Source organism: Schistocerca americana, chromosome 1 (assembly GCF_021461395.2).
Source record: "Schistocerca americana isolate TAMUIC-IGC-003095 chromosome 1, iqSchAmer2.1, whole genome shotgun sequence".
NCBI classification, from domain to species: Eukaryota; Metazoa; Arthropoda; class Insecta; order Orthoptera; family Acrididae; genus Schistocerca; species Schistocerca americana.
Genome location: NC_060119.1, coordinates 654824960 through 654848063, shown reverse-complemented (window position 1 = coordinate 654848063; position 23104 = coordinate 654824960). Strand labels below are relative to the sequence as shown.

The window sequence follows — 23104 nt, the reverse complement described above, 5'->3', positions numbered from 1 at the left end:
GACATCGAAATAAGTGTCCAAGGAATAGAAAAGCAACTGAAATCACTCAACAGGGGAAAGTCCACTTTACCTGACGGGATACCAATTCAATTCTACACAGAGTATGCGAAAGAACTTGCCCCCCTTCTAACAGTACTGCAAGTCTCTAGAGGAACAGAAGGTTCCAAATGATTGGAAGGGAGCACAGGGAGTCCCAGTTTTCAAGAAGGGTCGTCAGCAGATGTGCAAAACTATAGGCTTATATCTCTGACATCGATGTGTTGTAGAATTTTAGAACATGTTTTTTGCTCGTGTATCATGTCATTTCTGGAAACCCAGAATCTACTCTGTAGGAATCAACATGGATTCCGGAAACAGCAATCATGTGAGACCCAACTCGCTTTATTTGTTCATGAGACCCAGAAAATATTATATACAGGCTCCCAGGTAAATGCCATTTTCCTTGACTTCCGGAAGGCGTTCAGTACAGTTCCGCACTGTCTTTTCATAAACAAAGTAAGAGTCTACGGAATATCAGACCAGCTGTGTGGCTGGATTGAAGAGTTTTTAGCAAACAGAACACAGGATGTTGTTCTCAATAGAGAGACGTCTACAGACGTTAAAGTAACCTCTGGCGTGCCACAGGGGAGTGTTATGGGACCATTGCTTTTCACAGTATATATAAATGACCTAGTAGATAGTGTCGGAACTTCCATGCGGCTTTTCGTGGATGATGCTGTAGTATACAGAGAAGTTGCAGCATTAGAAAATTGCAGCGAAATGTAGGAAGATCTGCAGCAGATAGGCACTTCGTGCATGGAGTGGCAACTGACCCTTAACATAGACAAATGTAATGTATTGCGAATACATAGAAAGAAGGATTCTTCATTGTATGATTATATGATAGCGGAACAAACACTGGTAGCAGTTACTTCTGTAAAATATCTGGGAGTATGCGTGCGGAACGATTTGAAGTGGAATGATCATATAAAATTACTTGTTGGTAAGGCGGGTGCCAGGTTGAGATTCATTGGGAGAGTCCTTAGAAAATGTAGTCCATCAACAAAGGAGGCAGCTTACAAAACACTCGTTCGACCTATACTTGAGTATTGTTCATCAGTGTGGGATCCGTACCAGGTCGGGTTGACAGAGGAGATAGAGAAGATCCAAAGAAGAGTGGCGCGTTTCGTCACAGGGTTATTTGATAAGTGTGATAGCGTTACGGAGATGTTTAGCAACTCAAGTGGCAGACTCTGCAAGAGAGGCGCTCTGCATCGCGGTGTAGCTTGCTGTCCAGGTTTCGAGAGGGTGCGTTTCTGGATGAGGTACCGAATATATTGCTTCCCCCTACTTATACCTCCCGAGCCGATCACGAATGTAAAATTAGAGAGATTCGAGCGTGCTCAGAGTCTATCTGGCAGTCATTCTTCCCGCGAACCATACACAACTGGAGCAGGAAAGGGAGGTAATGACAGTGGCACATAAAGTGCCCTCCGCCACACACCGTTAGGTGGCTTGCGGAGTATAAATGTAGATGTAGATGTAGATGTACTTTGAAAGGAGGCCACTCAAACATAACAGAAATCCAAATTATCTTGGGGTCATGCTGGATAGAATGATCAGTTTCAGCGTATATTAAGAGCAGCTGCCAAAATTAAACCTTGAGATAACGTTCTACAGAAACTCTGTGGTACATCATGGGATCCTTAGCATGGACACTCCATACTTTGGCTCTGGGATTGATTTGCCCTTTTACAGACTGTCCCTCCTAGACTTATCGAACACATCTCAACCATACCATGTGTCTTATATGTTGTACAATCAGATGTACATCTGCTCTCTGGTTACCCCTACTTAGCTAGATACCACCTCCTCCTCTGCCATGGGAAAGTGCACTTATTGTAGTACAAAAAACTGCAGAAAAATCTTCACCTCCCTGTTCAGACAGATAATCCAACCATCAGTATAGGAAGGCTTTGCTCTTGTCATCCACTCCTGGAAACTGCAATGATGTTAGTTGGTAACGGATTTAATACTAGTGATTGCTGGAAATACGCATGGCAGATTAATGCTAAGATGTAGCAACTTAAAATGTCATGCATATCGACCCAGCCATGTGGCTTTGATGTGCCACACAAGATCCGGTTGGTTCTTAGCTGAATAAGAATGAACTCTGGCAAGTGTGCTGATTTTGTGCATAAGTGGAAGAAAATAACTTCTCTGAGTTGTGACTGTGGTGCTGAGAAGCAGACTGTTCACCATGTAGTTCAAAAATATCCCCTGAGAGCTTTCAGTGGTCATGTAGCCATAAGCTAAATAAATGCACTGGGAATCCCCCGTCAGCTAGCATTCATGTAGGACATCTCCCGCTAAACAATGGATAATCCAAAAGCAAGAAGATTCTGCAAAGCATCATTCAGCGATCAGAAGTCCTTGGCGCTCCCCTGTAAGTCTCGTGATGGAGAAACATGGCACATGCAATTTCTGCATAAATAGGGGTAGATGAACTAAATCACCAAAGATAATCCATACCCATTGCCTATAGTTGATGAGACTTTGGACTCTCTGAAAGAAGCAAAGTATTTCTCTGCTACGAATATCAGTAGAATACTCTTCAAGCCTGATAAGAATTACTGTAGAAGTGAGAAATTATGTTTAGCATTCTCTGCCTCGTGATGATGGGTGTTGTGTGATGTCCTTAGGTTAGTTAGGTTTAAGTAGTTCTAAGTTCTAGGGGACTGATGACCTCAGCAGTTGAGTCCCATAGTGCTGAGAGCCATTTTTTTTTGTCAATGGCTGGTGATGGGCATGTCATCGGTTCAATTCCTGCTTACTCTATTTTGGTTTTGACATTTCTGATTTTTTGTAAGTTTCAAGGTCTTATTTATGTTCAGAATGTTGTAATTTGCCAGAACATTTCACATAGGAATCAATAGGGGCACTTTGTGCTGTGAGAGGAATCTTCTGCTCTGTATTTGCTTTTGTGCACTAAACCTGCTTTCAGAGTAAAGTGTTAGTTCTTGTTAACTACCATGCTCTTGTATAGGTACCCGACTCTGGATTCCATGTGACAATACACTAGCTGATCACAAGTGTCCATACACCTATTAGTGGAAATAGGTTGTGTCTACCTTCACTTTTATGATGGCTAGAACTCTGCTGGGGAGACTTTCACTGAGATGTCTGAATGTCTGTGGAGGAATGTTAGCCCATGCTTCCTCAAGAGCCATTACCTAAGAAGGTGATAATGGTGGACACTGGGATCTGAAGTGAAGCCAATGTTCTAACTCATCCTAGAGATGTTTCATTTGGCTCAGGCCAGGTCTCTGGGTAGACCAGTCCATTCCAGGAATCTTATTGTCCACAAACAACTATGTTATGGTAGCTGCTTTATGACAGGGTACTTTGTGAAGCTGATACAGTCAGTTATCTCCAGACTATTCCTATACCATACACAGTACACAATGCTGTAAAATGTATTCATATCATTTCACATTTAGTGTTTTCTTAAGCACAATAAGGTGACTATACCGTGACCACACCCCCATATCGTAAAACCATATCCTAATTGCCATATGGTATAACATGATACATCAATCCGAATCACTCATTTCCAGTCATGCACTGTCCACCTCATTTTTCTGAAGTCCATACACATAGTCATTGTGCTAGCTGAACTTCTGGTAGCACTTTGGAACATATGAGTGATTCCTTCCACTGATTTCATGTGATTTTTTACAACTACCCTCCACAGTGCTCGATGGTCCTGGCTGTCAGTGCATAGAGTCTGCCTGGCCTTGGTTTAGTTTTCTGCTTCACAGTGACATCATCAGCAGTCAACTTGGGCAGTTATAGTAGGGTTGACATGTCGCTAATGGATTTGTTATTCAGGTCACAGCCAATGACTAGTCCATCTTTGAAGTCACTGAGCTCTCCTAACAGACCCATTCACTGTTACGACATCCTTGTTGACACCACAATACTTCCTGCTTCCTTTTACATTGGCGAGTCTGCTGCTCGTGACATCTAGTGGTCAATTCCACATTATATCACAATGTTTGGATACTTTTGATCAGATAGTGTATGCTAGATTTGTGATGAAATAATACTGAACTCAACAATACAACTTTTTGATTTTTTGCAGTTAAGAAGAACTTTCTAGTTTACAAGTTACTCAAAATTGTTAACACTTGTACTCTATTTGCAGTTTTATGTTGTCCTTTCCACCTATGTGCCATAATGGAGCTGTGTTTGGTTGTTCTATGCCTCTAGGATATCCTTTTCTTAACACTTATGTGTGTGTTTCGTAGTTGTACATTGCATTTTTACCAATGTGTGTTAAAGCCATGTATTTATCGTGTGTGTTTATTACTTGTAGATTTACAATTTTCTGTGGTGTTTTTCTCTGCCATCTTTTGTTTATATTGTGGTGACTGTATTCATTTGTTTTTTATTTGGCTGTTGTTCAATTCATGATGAAGCTTTTTTAAATGTTCACCAAATATATGTTCATTGTACTGTGTTTTGGCATTTCTGCCCATCAACCCCAGGTACAATTATTACCAGTTTTGATACAGTAACTGGGATATAGCTGCTCTGTGGTATTTTTTTCTGCTAGTGTGTGGAAGTATGATTGGAGTGTCCTTCTTGTTCTGTATGTTATGTGTAAGCCTGATTTCCTCAGTAAATTTGCTGTCCTGTGTGTATATTATTGTGTACCATTTCATTTTGATACTCTTGTCACCATTGTTTATGTTCTCTGAGATTGTATGGACTGTAGTGCCAGTGTTGATTGTGTAACCCTGTGTTTTTTTACCTTCTGTTTGTTTTCTTTCTTGAATCTTGATTATATAGTTACTGTATGGGTGCTATTTCCATTGTTTTTGGTTCTGTGTAATATTCGTGCTACTTGTTTTTCATAGTGTTGCTTATTAAGTAGGATTTTATTCAGGTGGCAGATTATTTGTTGGAGAACTGCTGGCCTAACCAGAGCAACAATGAGAGAGAATTCACATGGATTTTTGCGATGTGTTGTCAAGGACCAAAATGATTGATCATGGTCGACATATAGGAAGATACTGGAACAGGAGGGGAAAATTGCTGCCCTTCAGGCTGAGTTAGACAAGGCCAGGGGAGATCTTGACAGGTTAAGGAGGGAGAAGGGTAAAGAGAGGTGGGAAGTGGCAACAGGCAACAGGAGGAACAGGCCTAGAACTTTGTCTGACAGCTTTATGGTGAATGTGGAAAATAGATTTGACCTGTTGCTTCAGTTAGAAGCTGGTGAGCCTCAAGCAGTTACAGGTGTAGACAGGGCACAACAAACTTTCAGCAGCAAATTGAAAAGTAAGAATGTAGGGAAATCAGTAAAGAGAAAGAAAGTGTTGTTGTTAGGTAGTTCCCATGGAAGAGGTGTTGGCCAACTCTTGCAGGATGAACTAGGATCAGAATACCAGGTCACCAATTTTTTTAAACCTAGTGCTGGTCTGGAGCAGGTGACAGAGGATTTAGGATCACTTTGCAAAGATTTCACTAAGGAAGACACCATGGTTATAGTGGGTGGGGCAGGTAACAGTATTGACAGAGATCCTGGGTACAGCATAGAGTGTGACCTGGCGAAGATTGCATCAGCATCGAGGCATACCAGTGTTGAGTTTGTATCTGTTCTTGGGCGCCATGACCGACCTCATTTGAACTCTTCTGTCAAGAGAGTTAATTTGGAGCTGGAACGGCTGCTCATGTCGGGTGTGGGGTCACACATTGGTGTGGTTCATGTTGATTCTGTCAGTAGGTGGGATTATACTAGGCATGGCCTTCACCTCAACAGGAAGGGGAAGGGTAAATTGGCTGGGGAAATAGCAGGAAAGTTAAAGGGGGGAGACACTGTCATGAGTGGTAAAATACCAGTGGTTATAGGATTCAGAAAAGACCCTTTTTTAGGGTAGGGAGGACAGAAAGAAAACAAATTTTAAGAGAGGTTAGAACTGAGACAAACCTTCAGTTTGAGAAAGAAATCAAAAAACATAATTCCAGCTTATTACATCAACATAAACAGCCATTGGTTAAGAATTTTCAACTGTCAGCAGATATTTTAACTCCATCCAATTTTAAGTCAGTCAATGTGAAATGTCAGCTATCTTTATTGCATCAAAATATTCGAGGACTGAGAAATAAAATTAATGAATTAACTATCTGCATAGATGAATTAGAGTCTTCAAACCCAGCTGACATAATCTGCCTCTCTGAACATCATGTGACCACTGGTATAGAACTTTTAAGTGTTACAGGGTTTAGGTTAGCATCTCACTATTGTAGATCAGAAATGGAGAAAGGAGGAGTTGCCACATTCATCAGGAACTGTCATAAATTTAAGAACATAGACATTCATAAATTTTGCCTAGAACAGCATATGGAAGCATGTGCAACAGAATTAGATTTTCACAAAAAATCTTTCATAATATTAAGTGTATATCGAGCACCTGCAGGTAACTTTAATCTGTTTGTAAACCACCTTGAAGCTGTACTGGCCCATTTAACAACCAAAAACAAAGAAATAGTGGTTGCTGGTGATTTCAATGTAGATTTCCTTAAAGACTCTCCCAATAAGAACCTATTTGAGTTAGTAACACTATCATTCAACTTAATTCCCACAGTAAAGTTCCCCACTAGGATAACCACTTGCTCACAAACAGCCATTGATAATATCTTTATAGAAAAGTCAAATGAACAAAATTATATTACAAAACCAATAGTCAATGGCCTCTCAGACCATGACATGCAGTTCCTTCTGTTAAATGTTAATACTGAACAGGATATAAAATCTGTTAAATCTGAGCTCACGAGGGTAATCAGTAAGCCAAAAATTGATTATTTTAGGACACTCCTCAGAGACATTCACTGGACTGATGTTTACAGTGCTCATGGCATGAATGAAAAATATAACATTTTTGCTAATAAAGTGCTTACCTTATTTGAACACTGCTTTCCCCCAAAACTTACCAAGGTTAGAGCAAAGTCTACAAAGAAGCCATGGATTACTCGAGGAATAGGGGTATCTTGTAAAACAAAAAGAAAACTGTATCTGTCAATCCGAAACATTTCCAATTTTGATGCTATAGCACATTATAAGAAATACTGCAAAATATTAAAGACTGTAATACGGATGTCAAAGCAAATATATTACAAGGAAAAGATAGTCATATCAGATAACAAAATAAAGACAATATGGGATATAGTGAAGGAGGAGACCGGTAGAACCAGACATGAAGAGGAACAAATAGCATTAAGAGTAAATGATGCATTGGTGACAGATGTGTATAGTGTTGCAGAACTTTTTAACAAACATTTTATAACTGTTACTGAAAAGATGGGGTTGTCAGGTTCGGTAGATGCTGCTATGGATTACCTTAGACCAGACATTTCAAGTAACTTCCATAATATGAATTTGACCCTCACTACCCCAACAGAAATAATGTCCATCATAAAATCTTTAAAATCAAAAACATCTAGTGGGTATGATGAAATATCAACAAAGTTAATTAAAGAATGTGATTCTGAGCTAAGTAACATATTAAGCTATCTGTGTAACCAGTCGTTTATCAGTGGAATATTTCCCGAATGGCTGAAATATGCTGAAGTTAAGCCACTGTTTAAGAAGGGAGATAAAGAAATAGCATCAAATTTCCGTCCAATTTCACTGTTGCCAGCATTCTCAAAAATTTTCGAAAAAGTAATGTACAGTCGTCTTTATAACCATCTTATCTCAAATAACATACTGTCAAAGTCACAGTTTGGATTTCTAAAAGGTTCTGATATTGAGAAGGCTATCTACACTTACAGTGAAAATGTACTTAATTCATTAGACAAAAAATCGCAGGCAACTGGTATATTTTGTGATCTGTCAAAGGCATTTGACTGTGTAAATCACAATATCCTTTTAAGTAAACTAGAATATTATAGTGTAACAGGAAATGCTGCAAAATGGTTCAAATCTTATATCTCTGGCAGGAAACAAAGGGTGTTATTAGGAAAGAGACATGTATCAAGCTATCAGGCATCATCCAACTGGGAACTAATTACATGTGGGGTCCCACAAGGTTCCATTTTGGGGCCCTTACTTTTTCTTGTGTATATCAATGACCTTTCATCAGTAACATTACCAGATGCCAAGTTTGTTTTGTTTGCTGATGATACAAACATTGCAATAAATAGCAAATCAAGTGTAGTCTTAGAAAGATCAGCCAATAAAATATTTGTAGACATTAATCACTGGTTCCTAGCCAATTCTTTGTCACTAAACTTTGAAAAAACACACTACATGCAGTTCAGAACTTGTAAGGGGTGTCCCAAGAGTATATGTCTAACATATGATGACAAGAAGATAGAAGAAGTGGACGGTGTTAAATTCTTGGGATTACAGCTTGATAATAAATTCAACTGGGAGGAGCACACCACAGAACTGCTGAAGCGTCTTAACAAATCTCTGTTTGCAATGCGAATTTTGTCAGACATAGGGGATATAAAAATGAAAAAGCTGGCATACTATGCTTACTTTCATTCCATAATGTCATATGGGATTATTTTCTGGGGTAATTCATCAAGCCAAGCTAAAGTTTTCCGGGCACAAAAACGTGCAGTAAGAATTATATGTGGTGTGAACTCAAGAACATCCTGCAGAAGCCTGTTTAGGGAACTAGGGATACTAACTACAGCTTCCCAATATATTTATTCCTTAATGAAATTTGTCATTAAAAATATATCACTTTTTCAAACCAACAGCTCAATTCATGGAATCAATACTAGAAATAAGAATAATCTTCACAAGGATTTAAAGTCACTTAGTCTTGTACAAAAAGGTGTGCATTATTCAGGAACACACATTTTCAATAACTTGCCAGCAGCCATAAAAAGCTTAACAACCAATGAAATTCAGTTTAAGAGAAGCCTAAAGGATTTATTGGTGGCCAACTCCTTCTACTCCATTGATGAATTTCTGAGGAAAACCAACTGATTTGTATATAAGTACAACATAACTTCTGCACAATTTCAGTGCAGTAATGTGTTCACTGAAAATTTGTGTGTGTGTGTGTGTGTGTGTGTGTGTGTGTGTGTGTGTGTGTGTAAGTATAATCTAACTTCTGCACCATTTCAGTGCAGTAATGTGTTCATTGTAAATAAGTATTACAGTAGTTGTATTACATGTTTCTTACCTTATAAATAAATAAAAAACTTTTTTATTTTAAATTCAGTGCAATAGTATTTGTAAAATGACTCTTAGTGTTCATTAAAAAATGACGATCATTCCACTTGGGACCTGTGGAATGGTACATTAGCTTATTTGTTTTAGTTTAAATATTTGTCATGTATTGTTGTTTTTCTGACATGTTCCACATCCTGGAGGACCTCCTCACTACGGATCAATTGGAATGAAAGTAAATCTAATCTAATCTAATCTATCTAATTTTCTGTATATGGCACACATGTGGGGCATGTTCAGTAACAGCCATAATCCAGGCTTCGGCTCCAGTTTTCTTTAAATAGAGGGTGTTCCTTACATGAATTGTGTCCAGCTGTGGCTCCCAATTTACACCTTCCACTTTTAAACAGGTGTGCCAGCACAGTGACAGAGCATCTGAAGACTTTCACATTTCCAGAGTGTCAGTTCTGAGGTAGAGTGGACTGTCAGAGCATTTAAACGATCCCATTAGAGGAAGCTCTCACCAGCTTCCTCAGTCCTCGTCAAGAGAAGTAGCCCGGCCAAAATTCTGTACAGTTATATTATTTGATCTTCTGTGCTCAATACAAAGAACACAGAACTGCCATCTACATGTACCGTATTAACCAAATTATCACACAGGCACCCAAATCTGGGTTTACACCTGTGGGCTGAGACCCAAGTTAGATTCAGGGCATTGTGGTGTCACAGGGAGCACCATCTTATTGCTGGACTCCTACATAAACAGTGAGTTTATAGCACTGAGATGAAGATTAATTCATGATTAAAAAAAGAAAAAAAATGGGTTTGGTTGACAATAGTATGGTTTCTTACATAATCAAAACATAAGCCCAATTTAGTACTGGAGGGCAGCTTAGAGAGTAAAAATCGTAGAGGGAGACCAAGAGATGAATACACTAAGCAGATTCAGAAGGATGTAGGATGCAGTAGGTACTGGGAGGTGAAGAGGCTTGCACAGGATAGAGTAGCATGGAGAGCTGCAGCAAACCAGTCTCAGGACTGAAGACCACAACAACAACAACAACAGCCCAATAAATGATCATAAAAAATATTCCAAATTATGCAAATAAAATGAGTGTGATTCTTACAGAACTGTGGAGTTGAGAAGGATGTATCAGATTTTGTGAATACACACTGAACAACTTTTGCAAATAGATAATTACACACTGAAAATTCCATAAAGTAAAATCAAGCTGTTCTCAATCCACAGTTCTTTAGTAGGTGCTGCCCTGTTGGAGCCTGGATACTCTTGTCTTCATCCATCCTTCCAACTGACTGGGTAAGCCAGCTATAAAAGGACCTGCAGTTTAGTGTGGACTCCGTAGTTTACTTTCACATTTTCCCGCACAAGAGAGATGCGCTAAGTGACAGAAAAAATTCTGTGACCAGCTGGGGATTGAATCCTGAACTTTTGGTTATATAGCTGATCACTTACTCACTGAGCTGCACGAAAAGTCTGCATCATTGTATTATTTCTTGGTCATCAAAGTGTGTTGTTGTAATTGATGCTTTGAGAATTATTGTTATGGCTTACAACACTGTAAACTGATGCATTCTCAACTAACTTATTACCAAGGAATATAATACAAAAGTTTTGTAAACCAATATGTTTTGCTATTCAGTACCTTTGTACTAATTTTTGTGATACTTTTGTTTGTTGTTATTGCACGAAGTTCTTTATAATGTTTCAAGAGTTCTGATATAATGCAGTCTGATACCACAATTGAAAAGGCCTCAGTTCAGACATTATTTATAAGCTGAGATTTGTAAAATGTGTGCAGGTATACAATTATAATTTAAGCACCTAGTAATAATGATAAATTCATTACAAAATGTATTTTTATTATATAAAGTTAAAAAATACAGTGTATGTGTTCTTATAATTTTACTTATTAGATATTGTAAGAAACATTGTTTAAGAACTCAGCTAAATGAAAGCAGCATTACATACTAGCGTACTTTTTTTTCTACAGTGCACTCGTCCTTGCTTCTCCTGAAATACGCTTCAATATCGATAGTGAGACTCATGATCCAATAGATGTGAAAGCCAAACAACTGCTTGAAACAAATTCAATGGTGGAGGAATTCATGTTGTTGGCTAACATATCAGTAGCAGAAAAGATCCTGGAAGAGTTCCCTGAGTGTGCAATGTTGCGGCGTCATCCTGAGCCTGCTCCTGCAAATTTTGAGCCTCTTGTGAAAGCAGGAAGTGTTCTAGTAAGTACATTTTAATGACAGTAACTGTGCTGTTAAGGCTATTATGGAGTAGTTATGTATAGTGTTAGAACACTAGCCTCATAATCAGGAGAAGCTGGTTTCAAATGTAGATCTAACTTACTTTGTTATGGTTTCCCATCGTTTCAATACACCGTTTCAGCTGAATACTTGCCTGGTTCCTCCAAGAGTATGTAATTACTGTCTAATTCTGCTAGTGATCCAGTTCCAGTGGTATTGTTCTTCATGGAGTTTTTCATTAATTTATTTATTGAATTTTTGTTTTATCCTTTGACTAGTTAATGTAAATGTATAGGACTTGTCAGATGCATTACAGGAATATCTACAGGATTTTTCAGCGTCTTTGCAACAAATGTCTAGGGGTGATAGATCACGTCATGAAGAACAAATTCTGTTAGAGACAAAATTTTCACTGCCACTTCCGCTACTAACCAGCTGTACAGCATGCTACCTACCTTTGTAAATTGATAAAGAGTGATTTTCAAGAGGAAAACCATAAGAATGAGTGTTTTTAAGTGGAGAAAGATATTTTAGAAGCAAATCAGGATCCTCATTTGTGTACCGTACCTACTGCTGTTCACACTGAGCAAACGACTGGATGATAGCCAACACATATTGCATATGAACACCGAAGAGTGCATACAATCTGCCATCTCTCAGGCCATAACCAGTCTTAAACTGTACCTGGCATCATTGGGAAACATCAATGAACATTTCGTCTCTAACAAGAGTTGTCCCCTATTACGTGATCTATCACCCCTAGACATTTGTCACAAATACTTTGATGAAGTATCCTGTATGACATAAATACTTTGATGAAACACCCTGTACATACATCACAGAAATAGTTCCACTTATAGACAAAACTGGGTTGGATAGAACGAAGACGGTGTAGCAAATCAGACATGGCCTTTACAATGGAACCATCCTGGAATTCATCATAACAGCTTCAGGAAACCACAGGGAGCTCAAGTCTGGATGCTCGGGTTGGAGTTTGAACCCTGCACTGCCTGAATGCAAGCCCAGTACCTTCAAACTGCACCAGCCTGCTCAATATCGATTTAGTAAGAGAAGCTTTCAATATGTCAGACATATCTAAAAACTTCAAATAGCTCATGTCATAAAAATTATAAACAGTTGTATTATAGATACACAAATTTTGTCGTAAACATATGGTTTCCTGCCAACTTTATTCGTAACTCTTTCTTAGTCTTCTTATTTCAAACTCACTTCAGGTGTGGGGCAACAAGCAGATTACATATTTCTAGATTTCTGGAAAGCATTTGGCACAGTGCCTTATTGCACGGTGGTAACATAGGTACAAGCATATGAATAAGTACACAAATATGAGTGGCTCGAAGACTTCATGAGTAAAAGCACCCAGTATGTTGTTCTCGATGGTGAGTGTTCATCAGGGACAAGAGTATCATCAGGAGTGCCCCAGGGACGTGTGATAGGACCACTGTTGTTCTGTATAAACATAAGTAATTTGGTGGGCAGCAATCTGTTGTTGTTTGCTGATGATGTTATGGTGTACTGTAAGGTGTGGAAGTTTCCTGACTGTAGAAATATACAAGATGACTTAGACAAAATTTCTGGTTGGTTGATGAATGGCAGATAGCTCTAAATGTGGAAAAATGTAAGTTAATGCAGATGTGTAGGAATAACAAATCTGTAATGTTCGAATACAGTATTACTAGTGTCCTGCTTGACACAGTCAAGTTGTTTAAATTTTGGGCATAATGTTGCAAAGCAATACAAAATGGAATGAGCATGTGGGGACTGTGGTAGGGAAGGTGAATGGTTGACTTTGGTTTATTGGGAGAATTTTAGGAAAGAGTGGTTCACCTGTAAAGGAGGCTGTATATAGGATGCTGGTGTGACCTATTCTTGGGTAATGCTGTAATGTTTGAGATCTGTAACAGGTCGGATTGAAGGAAGACATCGAAGCAATTCAGAGGCAGGCTGCAAGGTTTGTTACTGGTAGGTTTGAACAACATGTAAGTGTTACGGAGATACTTCAGGAACTCAAATGGAATTCCGTGGAGGAAAGGAAATGTTCTTTTTGAGAAACACTTTTGAGAAAATTCAGAGATCTGGAATTTGAATTCTACTGCCGCCAGCATACATTGTACGTAAGAACCACAACGATAAGGTACAAGACATTATGCCTCATACAGAGGCATGTAGGCAGTGGTTTTTTCCCTCACTCTACTTGCGAGTGGAATAAGAAAGGAAATGACTAGTAGTGGTACACGGTACCCTCTGCCACGCGCTGTACAGTGGCTTGCAGAGTGTCTGTATATTTAGCTGTTGCATGTTCAGCTGTACCCGGAACAGAGAAAACAGAAGACCAGGAGTAGGACCATTGTCATGTAAAACACACACATAGCAAAGACAGTACCATACTCAGCAGTTTCCAGAATGGCTAGTACTTTTGTAAGCTAAAAATCATAAAAACATGTATTACGTAGAAATGTTTTTAACACTGCTCTAAAATCCATTTCCCTTTTAACCCTTTGATAGAAGTGAGAAAGTTAGAGCAAGATATTGAAAGATGGAACTCTCAGCTGTACCGTAAGACTTACCTAGATACCTAAGTTGCCAATAGCAGTTCCCTCAGAAGACAAGAGTTTAAGTTCCATTTTAGCCTTCAGAAAGTTTCACAATAGCATACACAGCACTGAACAGTTAAGTCTTGAAACAACCCGTACTACATTATTTTCTGTGTCCAAGTGAGAATATCTAAATTCTCGTCTTCCAAAACTCTGCAGCTTCAGTGGCCTTATTATTGCACAAAAACAGATCTTCCTCTGTGCAAACAAACTCCACCCATGAGCACATGAGTAAATGTTCAATCATTGCGTGTTTCTCCCCATGCACACTGGTCATTATCAGAGTAGCTCCACTTAATAGTGTTTACTTTGCATTTTATCATCATGTACTATGCTGTTGTTGCCGCCTGCGTAACTTCCTCTTTGGGGCACAGGTTTATATTTTTTGCAGAAAGTACAACCATGTAGATTGGTGGGAGGTCTCAGGTAAGCCTTCTAGCATTACTGCCTGTTGGATAAAACTCGTCCTTGACTTACAACAAGTTGGAACCGTTTGGTGCTGTGGTTGAATTTTCTGATTTTTTCTCTGTTTCACTGGCTACTTTGGTGTGATATTTGGTAGCGCTGTAGCCACAAGTGGGTAAATTGTGAGGACAGCTGTAGGCCTCAGGCATCTGATAACGTCTCTGACAATCTTATTTAAAGCACTGTCTACTTCTTGGGAGTGGCTAGACACCTCCCATACTACTTCCACATATTCTCTAGCTGCAAAACAGCCGTAGGCCATGGCATATCATTTCTTGGCATACTTTCTTCCAGAAGTGTTATCCAGCAAAGTAGTGAGAAGAGCTTCTGTAATGTTTGAATAGTAGGAGATAATAATTCGGAACAAACTGGAAAGCTGTTTAAAAGCCCCATTCCCTTAGTGCTTTTGTGGAAACTTCATAGAGTGGTATACATTATAATAATTGCAGTAATTGATTTTAAAGAAGTCCCATTTATTTTGTTTTATGTTCACACCCCCCCCCCCCCCCCCCTACCCTTTCGTGTGTGTAAGAGTGATGAATTCTCACAATGTTATTAACCTTTTTTTAAGGGATTTGAGTTAAAGACATCGTGTGGAAAAGAGCTGGCAACATCTCTGGATACAGCAGTAAATCCTGCCAACCCTTATTTGAATACAATGCTGCGTATTCTGGCTACCCGTTGCATGAATCAAGCTGTCTACTTTCCAAGTGGAATGCAGCAGAGGGAGGATTTTTTCCATTATGGTTTGGCTGTACCGGTCTACACTCACTTCACTTCCCCCATAAGAAGGTACAGAAACAAGCTTGAAATTTGTGTGTGTGTTTCTGTGTTTTTTATTGTGTCTATCAACATACCAGCGCTTTCTCATTTGGTAAGTTACAGCATCTTTGTTTTTTATATATATTTTTCCCATGTGGAATGTTTCCCTGTGTGTGTGTGTGTGTGTGTGTGTGTGTGTGTGTGTGTGTATAGAAAGCACAGTTTAGTTGAAAACTAAGTACATGGTTTTTAGGTTTGTACTGTTCCATACATTTTAATATTTGCAAGATTTGCAAAAGATTCAGATTACTCTTGTTAACCATCAGTTTAGCAGCTTACTTGTACAGTGTCTGCAGCTTACACTTGTACTGTGTCAGACTAAAGGAAAGATCATACCAGAATTTTGAAGATGTCATTAATTTATCTTTCTCTCATTTGAGTTTTGTTATTCTGTTGCCTGACTGAGACGATGTCACATCTACACGAGATTTCACTGTAATTCATCACTGTCAGATCATTGGGGTCTTAAGCAACAAGCACCTATATATGTTAAGTTATATAGGCACTACAATTATAATGACCACTGCTGGTAGGGTAAATTGCTCTGATAAACAATATGTAAATGGAAGAAATTGCTGTTGGTTGAGTTAGACAGACCACAATGCAGAATTTGTCAGTTCTGAGCAACAAACAATACCATTCAGAATGATTGCCTAACTTAAAGGTATAGAAGCTTCCATGTGATGTGAGTATCCCTGCTAGTCATTTGACATTTAGTACAGACATTAGTAGAACACTTGTCATTGTTCATTGGCATTTCGTGGGTTCTGTTTCACCATCAAAATGTTCTGGAGAAGGAGAGAGAGAGAGAGAGAGAGAGAGAGAGAAGAGAGAGAGAGAGAGAGAGAGAGGGGAGGGGGGGGGGGGGGGGGGGGGAGGGAGGGAGGGAGGGAGGGAGGGAGGGAGAGAGAGAGAGAGAGAGAGAGAGAGAGAGAGGGAGAGAGAGAGAGAGAGCGCGCTAACTTCTGTGGTTGTTTTCACTTTGGCATGATCCTTGAAAGTTTGATTTCAAGGAAATCCAAAACTTCCATGCCCTCAGGATATTGTAGTTCTACAGTTCCTTCTTTGAACTGATGTCTGTGGGTTACCCTATTAGAAGCTATTAGGTGTAATGTACGACCCTTGTACCACTATAAAACAGTTCTCCAAATTTTTCTTGCTGTCTCTTGTAATATTTTACTGCTGTCTCATGTCATTGTTGTGGTCTTCAGTGCAGAGACTGGTTTGATGCAGCTCTCCATGCTACTCTATCATGCGCAAGCTTCTTCATCTCCAAGTAACTACTGCACCCTTCATCCTTCTGAACCCGCTCAGTGTATTCATCTCTTGGTCTCCCTCTACAATTTTTACCCCCCATGCTGCCCTTCAGTACTAACTTCGTGATCCCTTGATGCCTCAGAACATGTCCTACCAACTGATCCCTCCTTCTAGTCAAGTTGTGCCAAAAATTCCTCTTCTTCCCAGTTCTATTCAGTACCTCCTCATTAGTTACGTGATCTACCCATCTAATCTTCAGCATCCTTCTGTAACACCACATTTCGAAAGCTTCTATTCTCTTCTTCTCTAAACTAGTTATCGTCCATGTTTTACATCCATACGTGGATACACTCCATACAAATACTTTTAGAAAAGACTTCGTGACACTTTTTTTTAAATCTGTACTCGATGTTAATAAATTTCTCTTTTTCAGAAATGATTTTCTTGCCATTGCCAGCCTATGTTTTATATGCGCTCTACTTCGACCATCAAAAGTTATTTGCTCCCTAAATAGCAAAACTCATCTACTACGTTAGATGTCTCATTTTCTAATGTAATTCCCTCAGTATCACCTGATTTAATTAGACTACATTCCATTATCATTGTTTTGCTTTTGTTGATGTTCCTCTTATGTCCTCCTTTGAAAACACTGTCCAATCTGTTCAACTGCTTTTCCAGGTCCTTTGCTGTCTCTGACAGAATTACAATGTCATTGGCAAACCTCAAAATTTTTATTTCTTCTCAATGGATTTTAACTCCTACTCCAAATATTTCTTTTGTTTCCTTTACTGTTTGCTCAATATATAGATTGAATAACATCGGGGATAGACTACAACCCTGTCTCACTTCCTTCTTAACCACTGCTTCCCTTTCATGCCCCTCTACTATTATAACTGCCATCTGGTTTCTGTGCAAATTGTAAATGGCCTTTCGCTCCCTGTATTTTACCCCTGCCGTCTTCAGAATTTGAAAGAGAGAGTTTCGTCGACATTGTCAAAAGCTTTCTCCAAGACTACAAATGCTAGAAACTTAGGTTTGCCTTTCCTTAATCTATCTTCTAAGATAAGTTGTAGGGTCAGTGTTGCCTCACGTGTTGCATCATTTTTATGGAATCCAAACTGATCTTTCCCAAGGTCGGCATGTACTAGCTTTTTCCCTTTGTCTGTTAAGAATTCGTGTTAGTATTTTGCAGCTGTAACTTATTAAAATGATAGTTCAGTAATTTTCACACCTGTCAACACCTGCTTTCTTTGGGATTGGAATTATTATATTCTTCTTGAAGTCTGAGGGCATTTTACCTGTCTTACACATCTTGCTCAGCAAATGGTAGAGTTTTGTCAGGGCTGGCTCTCCCAAGGCTATCAGTAGCTGTAACAGAATGTTGTCACCTTGTCTCGACTTAGGTCTTTCAGTGCTCTGTCAAATTCTTCACCCAGTAACATATCTCCCATTTCATCTTCACCTACGTCCTCTTCCATTTCCATAATATTGCCCTCGAGCATCGCCCCTGTACAGGCCCTCTATATACTCCTTCCACTTTTCTGCTTTCCCTTCTTTGCTTGGAACTGGTATTCTGTCTGAGCTCTTGATATTCATACAAGTGGTTCTCTTTTCTCCAAAGGTCTCTTTAATTTTCCTGTAGGCAGTATCTATCTTACCCCTAATGAGATAAGCCTCTACACCCTTACATTCGTCCTCTAGCCATCCCTGCTTAGCCGTTTTGCATTCCATGTCGATGTCATTTTTTAGATGTGTGTATAGCTTTTTGCCTGCTTTGTTTACTGCATTTTATATTTTCTCCTTTCATCAATTAAATTCTATATTTCTTCTGTCTTTTTTAGCTACTTGGTCCTCTGCTGCCTTCACTATTTCATCTCTCAAAGCTAACCATTCTTTTTCTACTGTATTTCTTTCCCCTGTTCATGTCAATTGTTCCCTAATGCTCTCTCTGAAACTGTCTACAACCTCTGGTCCTTTCAGTTTATCCATATCTCATCTCCTTAAATTCCCACCTTTCTGCTGTTTCTTCAGTCTTAATCTACAGTTCATAACCAATAGATTGTGGTCAGAGTCTACATCTGCCCTTGGAAATGTCTTAGAATTTAAAATCTGGTTCCCAAACCTCTGTCTAACCATTATATAATCAATCTGAAACTTTCAGGTGTCTACAGGTCTCTTCCACATTTACAGCTTTCTTTCATGATTCTGAAACCAAGTGTTAGCTGTGATTAAGTCATGCTCTGCATGAAATTCTACCAGGCAGCTTCCTCTTTCATTCCTTACCCCCACTCCATATTCACCTACTACTTTTCCTTCTCTTCCTTTTCCTAATATCAAATTCCAGTCCCCCATGACTACTAAATTTTCGTCTCCTTTCACTATCTGAATAACTTCTTTTATCTCATCATATATTTCTTCAATTTCTTTGTCATCTGCAGAGCTAGTCGGTATATAAACTTGTACTACTGTGGTAGGCGTGGGCTTTGTGTCTATCTTGGCTACAATAATGCATTCACTGTGCTGTTCCTAGTAGCTTACCAGTGCTCCTATTTTTTTAATCATTATTAAACCTACTCCTGCATTACTCCTATTTGATTTTGTATTTATAACCCTATATTCACCTCGCCAAAAGTCTTGCTCCTCATGCTACCGAACTTCACCAATTCCCACTATATCTAGCTTTAACCTATCCATTTCCCTTTTTAAATTTTCTGACCTACCTGCCTGATTAAGGGATCTGACATTCCATGCTCCAACCCGTAGAATGCCAGTTTTGTTTCTCCTGATAACGACGTCCTCCTGAGTAGTCCCCGCCTGGTGATCCAAATGGGGGACTATTTTACCTCCAGAATATTTTATCCAAGAGGACGCCGTCTTCATTTAACCATACAGTAAAGCTGCGAAAAATTACGACTCTCATACAAAATAAGAATACCCTAACCATCACGTTCTTTGGCTTATAACTCATTTCAGCTGACTTTGATATCATTCTTGTAGCTCTTACTTCAACTCTAAGATGACTGCTAACTGATCCAGCCACAATAAGTGGAAATACTTTCAACACTTTTCCTTGAAATTAATGATAGTGCAGCTCATTTTAGATTATCAACGTTTGCATGTACACTTTTAAACTTCAGGTGCTTACCATTGTGGCCAAGCAGATGCATCATTTCTGCAATCTAAGCATCTATCCATTGGCAAGCTTGTGTAGAGTAATGATTTGAGACCCACCTTGTACGACAGTGAGGTGAGCCAGTTCTGTATCTTGTTTATGTGCCTTGACACTTATGGACTGAAACACCGGCCAGCCCAAATGCAGTTTTAAGCACTATCCCGCTGCCATATAAGTGACTGGAGGGCTGATTCCACATTGCTGTCTCAGGAACACTGCAAAATATAAAAAAATTCACAAATCAGTAAGCTCTGCAACTTTCCTTTCACTCCATTAAATGTTTTTTTTCCCACTTTACTGTTAGAAGAAACACATGTTCCTTGTGATATATATGTGTTCTTCAGGGTTTGGTTATTTTGAGCCAATATGAAGAACATTGTTGTACATGATTCTGTTTCAGTACATGTACTGCTGCAGTTGAAACTCATGATGAAAATAAACATTCGTGTGTTTGCTCTGTGGTTACTTATGGTTTTTTTTCTGCTTGCCATTTTATGAACGTTTTTCCACCAGCTTTGAGATAAAATCATAATTGTAGTTCTTGTAGTGTATATGGTTCTTGTGTTACAGCACTTCTATTTATCTTAAGTTTTCCTTGTGGCTTCCTGTTGTACAACATATGTTAATCAGTACCAACTTAATGAAATTGTAGTCATCTCAATTGGCATCCTGAGTTTGAGTCTAGCATGCATCTGTGATTAACAGGAAGGACACAGCGTGTTATCTTGGATGGAGAGTCACTATCAGATGTAGAGGTACCTTTAGGTGTATCCCAGGTAAGTGTGTTGGGACCCTTGCTGTTCATGTTGTATATTAACAACCTTGCTGAAAATGTTAATAGTAACGTCAGGCTTTTTGCAGATGATGCAGTTATCTATAATTAAGTACTGTCTGAAATAAACTGCATAAATATTCAGTCAGATCTTGATAAGATTTTAAAGTAGCACAAAGATTGGCAACTTGCTTTAAATGCTCAGAAATGCAAAATTGTATACTTCACAAAATGAAAACAACATAGTATTCTATGACTGTAATAGCAATGAGTCACTGTTGGAATTTGGACAACACATTTAAATACCTGGATGTAACACTCTGTAGGGATATGAAATGGAATGATCACATAGGCTCAGTCTTGGGTAAAGCAGATGGTAGACTTTAGTTTATTGGTAAAATACTGGGGAAGTGCAATCCATGTGCAAAATAGATTGCTTACAAATCACTCGTGCAAACGGTTCTATAATATTGCTCAAGTGAGTGGGGCCCATACTGGGTAGGACTAACAGGGGATATTGAACATATACAGAGAAGACCAGCATGAATAGTCATAGGTCTGTTTAATCCACGGGAGAGTGTCACAGAAGGAACTGAACTGTAAGACTCTTCAAGATAGATGTAAACTGTCCCAAGAAAGTCTATTAACAGAGTTTCAAGAAACAGCTTTAAATGGTGACTCTGGGAATATACCACAATCCCCTATATATTGCTCACATAGGGATCATGAAAATAAGATTAGAATAATTACTGCATGCTCAGAGGCAGTCAAAGAATCATTCTTCCTGTGTTCCATACAGGAATGGAACAGAGAGAAACCCTAATTAACTGGTACAAAGGGACCTACCCTCTGGCATGCACCTCATGGTGGGTTGCAAAGTATAGATTTAGATGTAGAATCCAGATCTCCAGTTCATCCAAATCATTGTTTTTCTCTTCCTATTTTTTCATGGTAAGTGTATTTGATGCTCTGGAATTAATGGTGCCAACAATTATGGACAACAATAATGTAATTCATATTCAGCGAATTGCCGTACATGGAGCCTGGCACATTGTCAGTTAAAAAGTTAACATTTATTTACACAGTACTGTGTGGCCCCCCCCCCCCCTCCCCTCCCACCCACCCGATTGTTGCAAATGTAAAATTATATCGAAAAGAAAGATGGTGTTAGTGTCTATTGACAAAATGTTAGATGTGCTGTATAGGATGCCTGCAGAAGTATTGTTGAAAACATTTTTGAAGAATTCGGTGATGTAACTTCGACATCAGGTTGTGAGAAATTGAAGACTTTTCATTCAAAATTGTGTCAGTGACAGTTTAGAGACACTTGGGATGACAAAAAAATGCAAAAAATTATTTACTATATGACAATATTTTCATATGGTTTGATGCAAAGGAGGAGAGTGGTGTTCTGATTTCGTGCCCAGAATTGTAGAAAAAAGTTTAAACAAGAATCTTTCTAAAAGTGATCCTAACTTCACAGACAGCCAGGGTTGGTTACAAAAGTGGAAAGACAGACACTGAACACACCAGTTGTCAGTGACTAGTGAAAACAGTTCAGGGGATACAGTAACTGGTAAACAGTTCAAAATTTGACTCCAATGAAGTTTACAACACTGACGAATCTCAATATTTTTATCAGATGTTACCCAATGAAGTTCCAGATCAGATGACTCTGCAAAAGTGTATAAAAGAGAAGAACATAATTACAATAATAGCTTACAGTAATGTCTTATGGAACATAAAATCCCTTTTTTATGGAACATAAAATTCCTCCTCTGTTAATAAAAAATCAAAATAATCTCCATACATAAAAACGTCTGAGTCCTTGGCAGTTCTTGTAAGTCACAAAAGTATTTGGGGATAGTCAGCTTAGTTTTTAAAAACTGGCTCTTCGAAGATTTTGTGCCAAGTGTAACAAAATTTCCAAAAGAAGACTGTCAGCCTCTAATTGCCATATTGTTAACCTATAATGATTTGTCACATCAGGGTGTAGAACAGCAGGTCAGTGGCGGCTTCAAAGTCAGATTTCGATCATGTAACACAATGGCACTGTTGCATCCAGTGAGTTCAGAAAAATGTTAAGCATATGTATAAAAGTCACCTACTTTGTAAGCTTGCTGAAAAAGAGGGAGGAATAGTGTGATAACTCTTTGCAATCTATAAATGTCAAAGACATCATTTATAGGACTGCAACTGCTTTTGATTATTTTGCCGAGTGAACAATCACGAACTACTGGAAAATCTATGGCCATCCGTTTGTGTGTTCACTGCCACAGTTTGCACCTTGAGTGAAGAAACTGGTGACAATGTTGCCTCATCAGAGTTTGTTGAAGCATTTACAGCCATTTCAGGGTGCTCCATTGTAGATGTTAATGGTGTAAAAGGCTGGCTGCAAAATGACAATGATTCTTACTGTCATATGATTTCAGATGACAAAATTGTCACTATTTTTTTGTCTTTGATAACGATGATAGTGGTGTGTAATTAAATGACAAAGTTGACATTCAATCTGAAGACATTATGATAGATTCAGAGGCAACAATGCACCTGGC

The 23104-nt window shown here is 38.8% G+C and overlaps 1 protein-coding gene across 1 annotated transcript in view; it reads left to right on the top strand.

The window, feature by feature from the left end:
* Window positions 1-23104, top strand: part of LOC124625802 (exosome complex exonuclease RRP44) — a 150077-nt gene that overhangs the window by 81658 nt on the left and 45315 nt on the right. The window contains exons 13-14 of the mRNA XM_047149269.1: window positions 11185-11428; window positions 15098-15318. Of these exons, the coding sequence (XP_047005225.1) occupies window positions 11185-11428; window positions 15098-15318 (465 nt within the window). The remainder of the gene's footprint in view (window positions 1-11184; window positions 11429-15097; window positions 15319-23104) is intronic.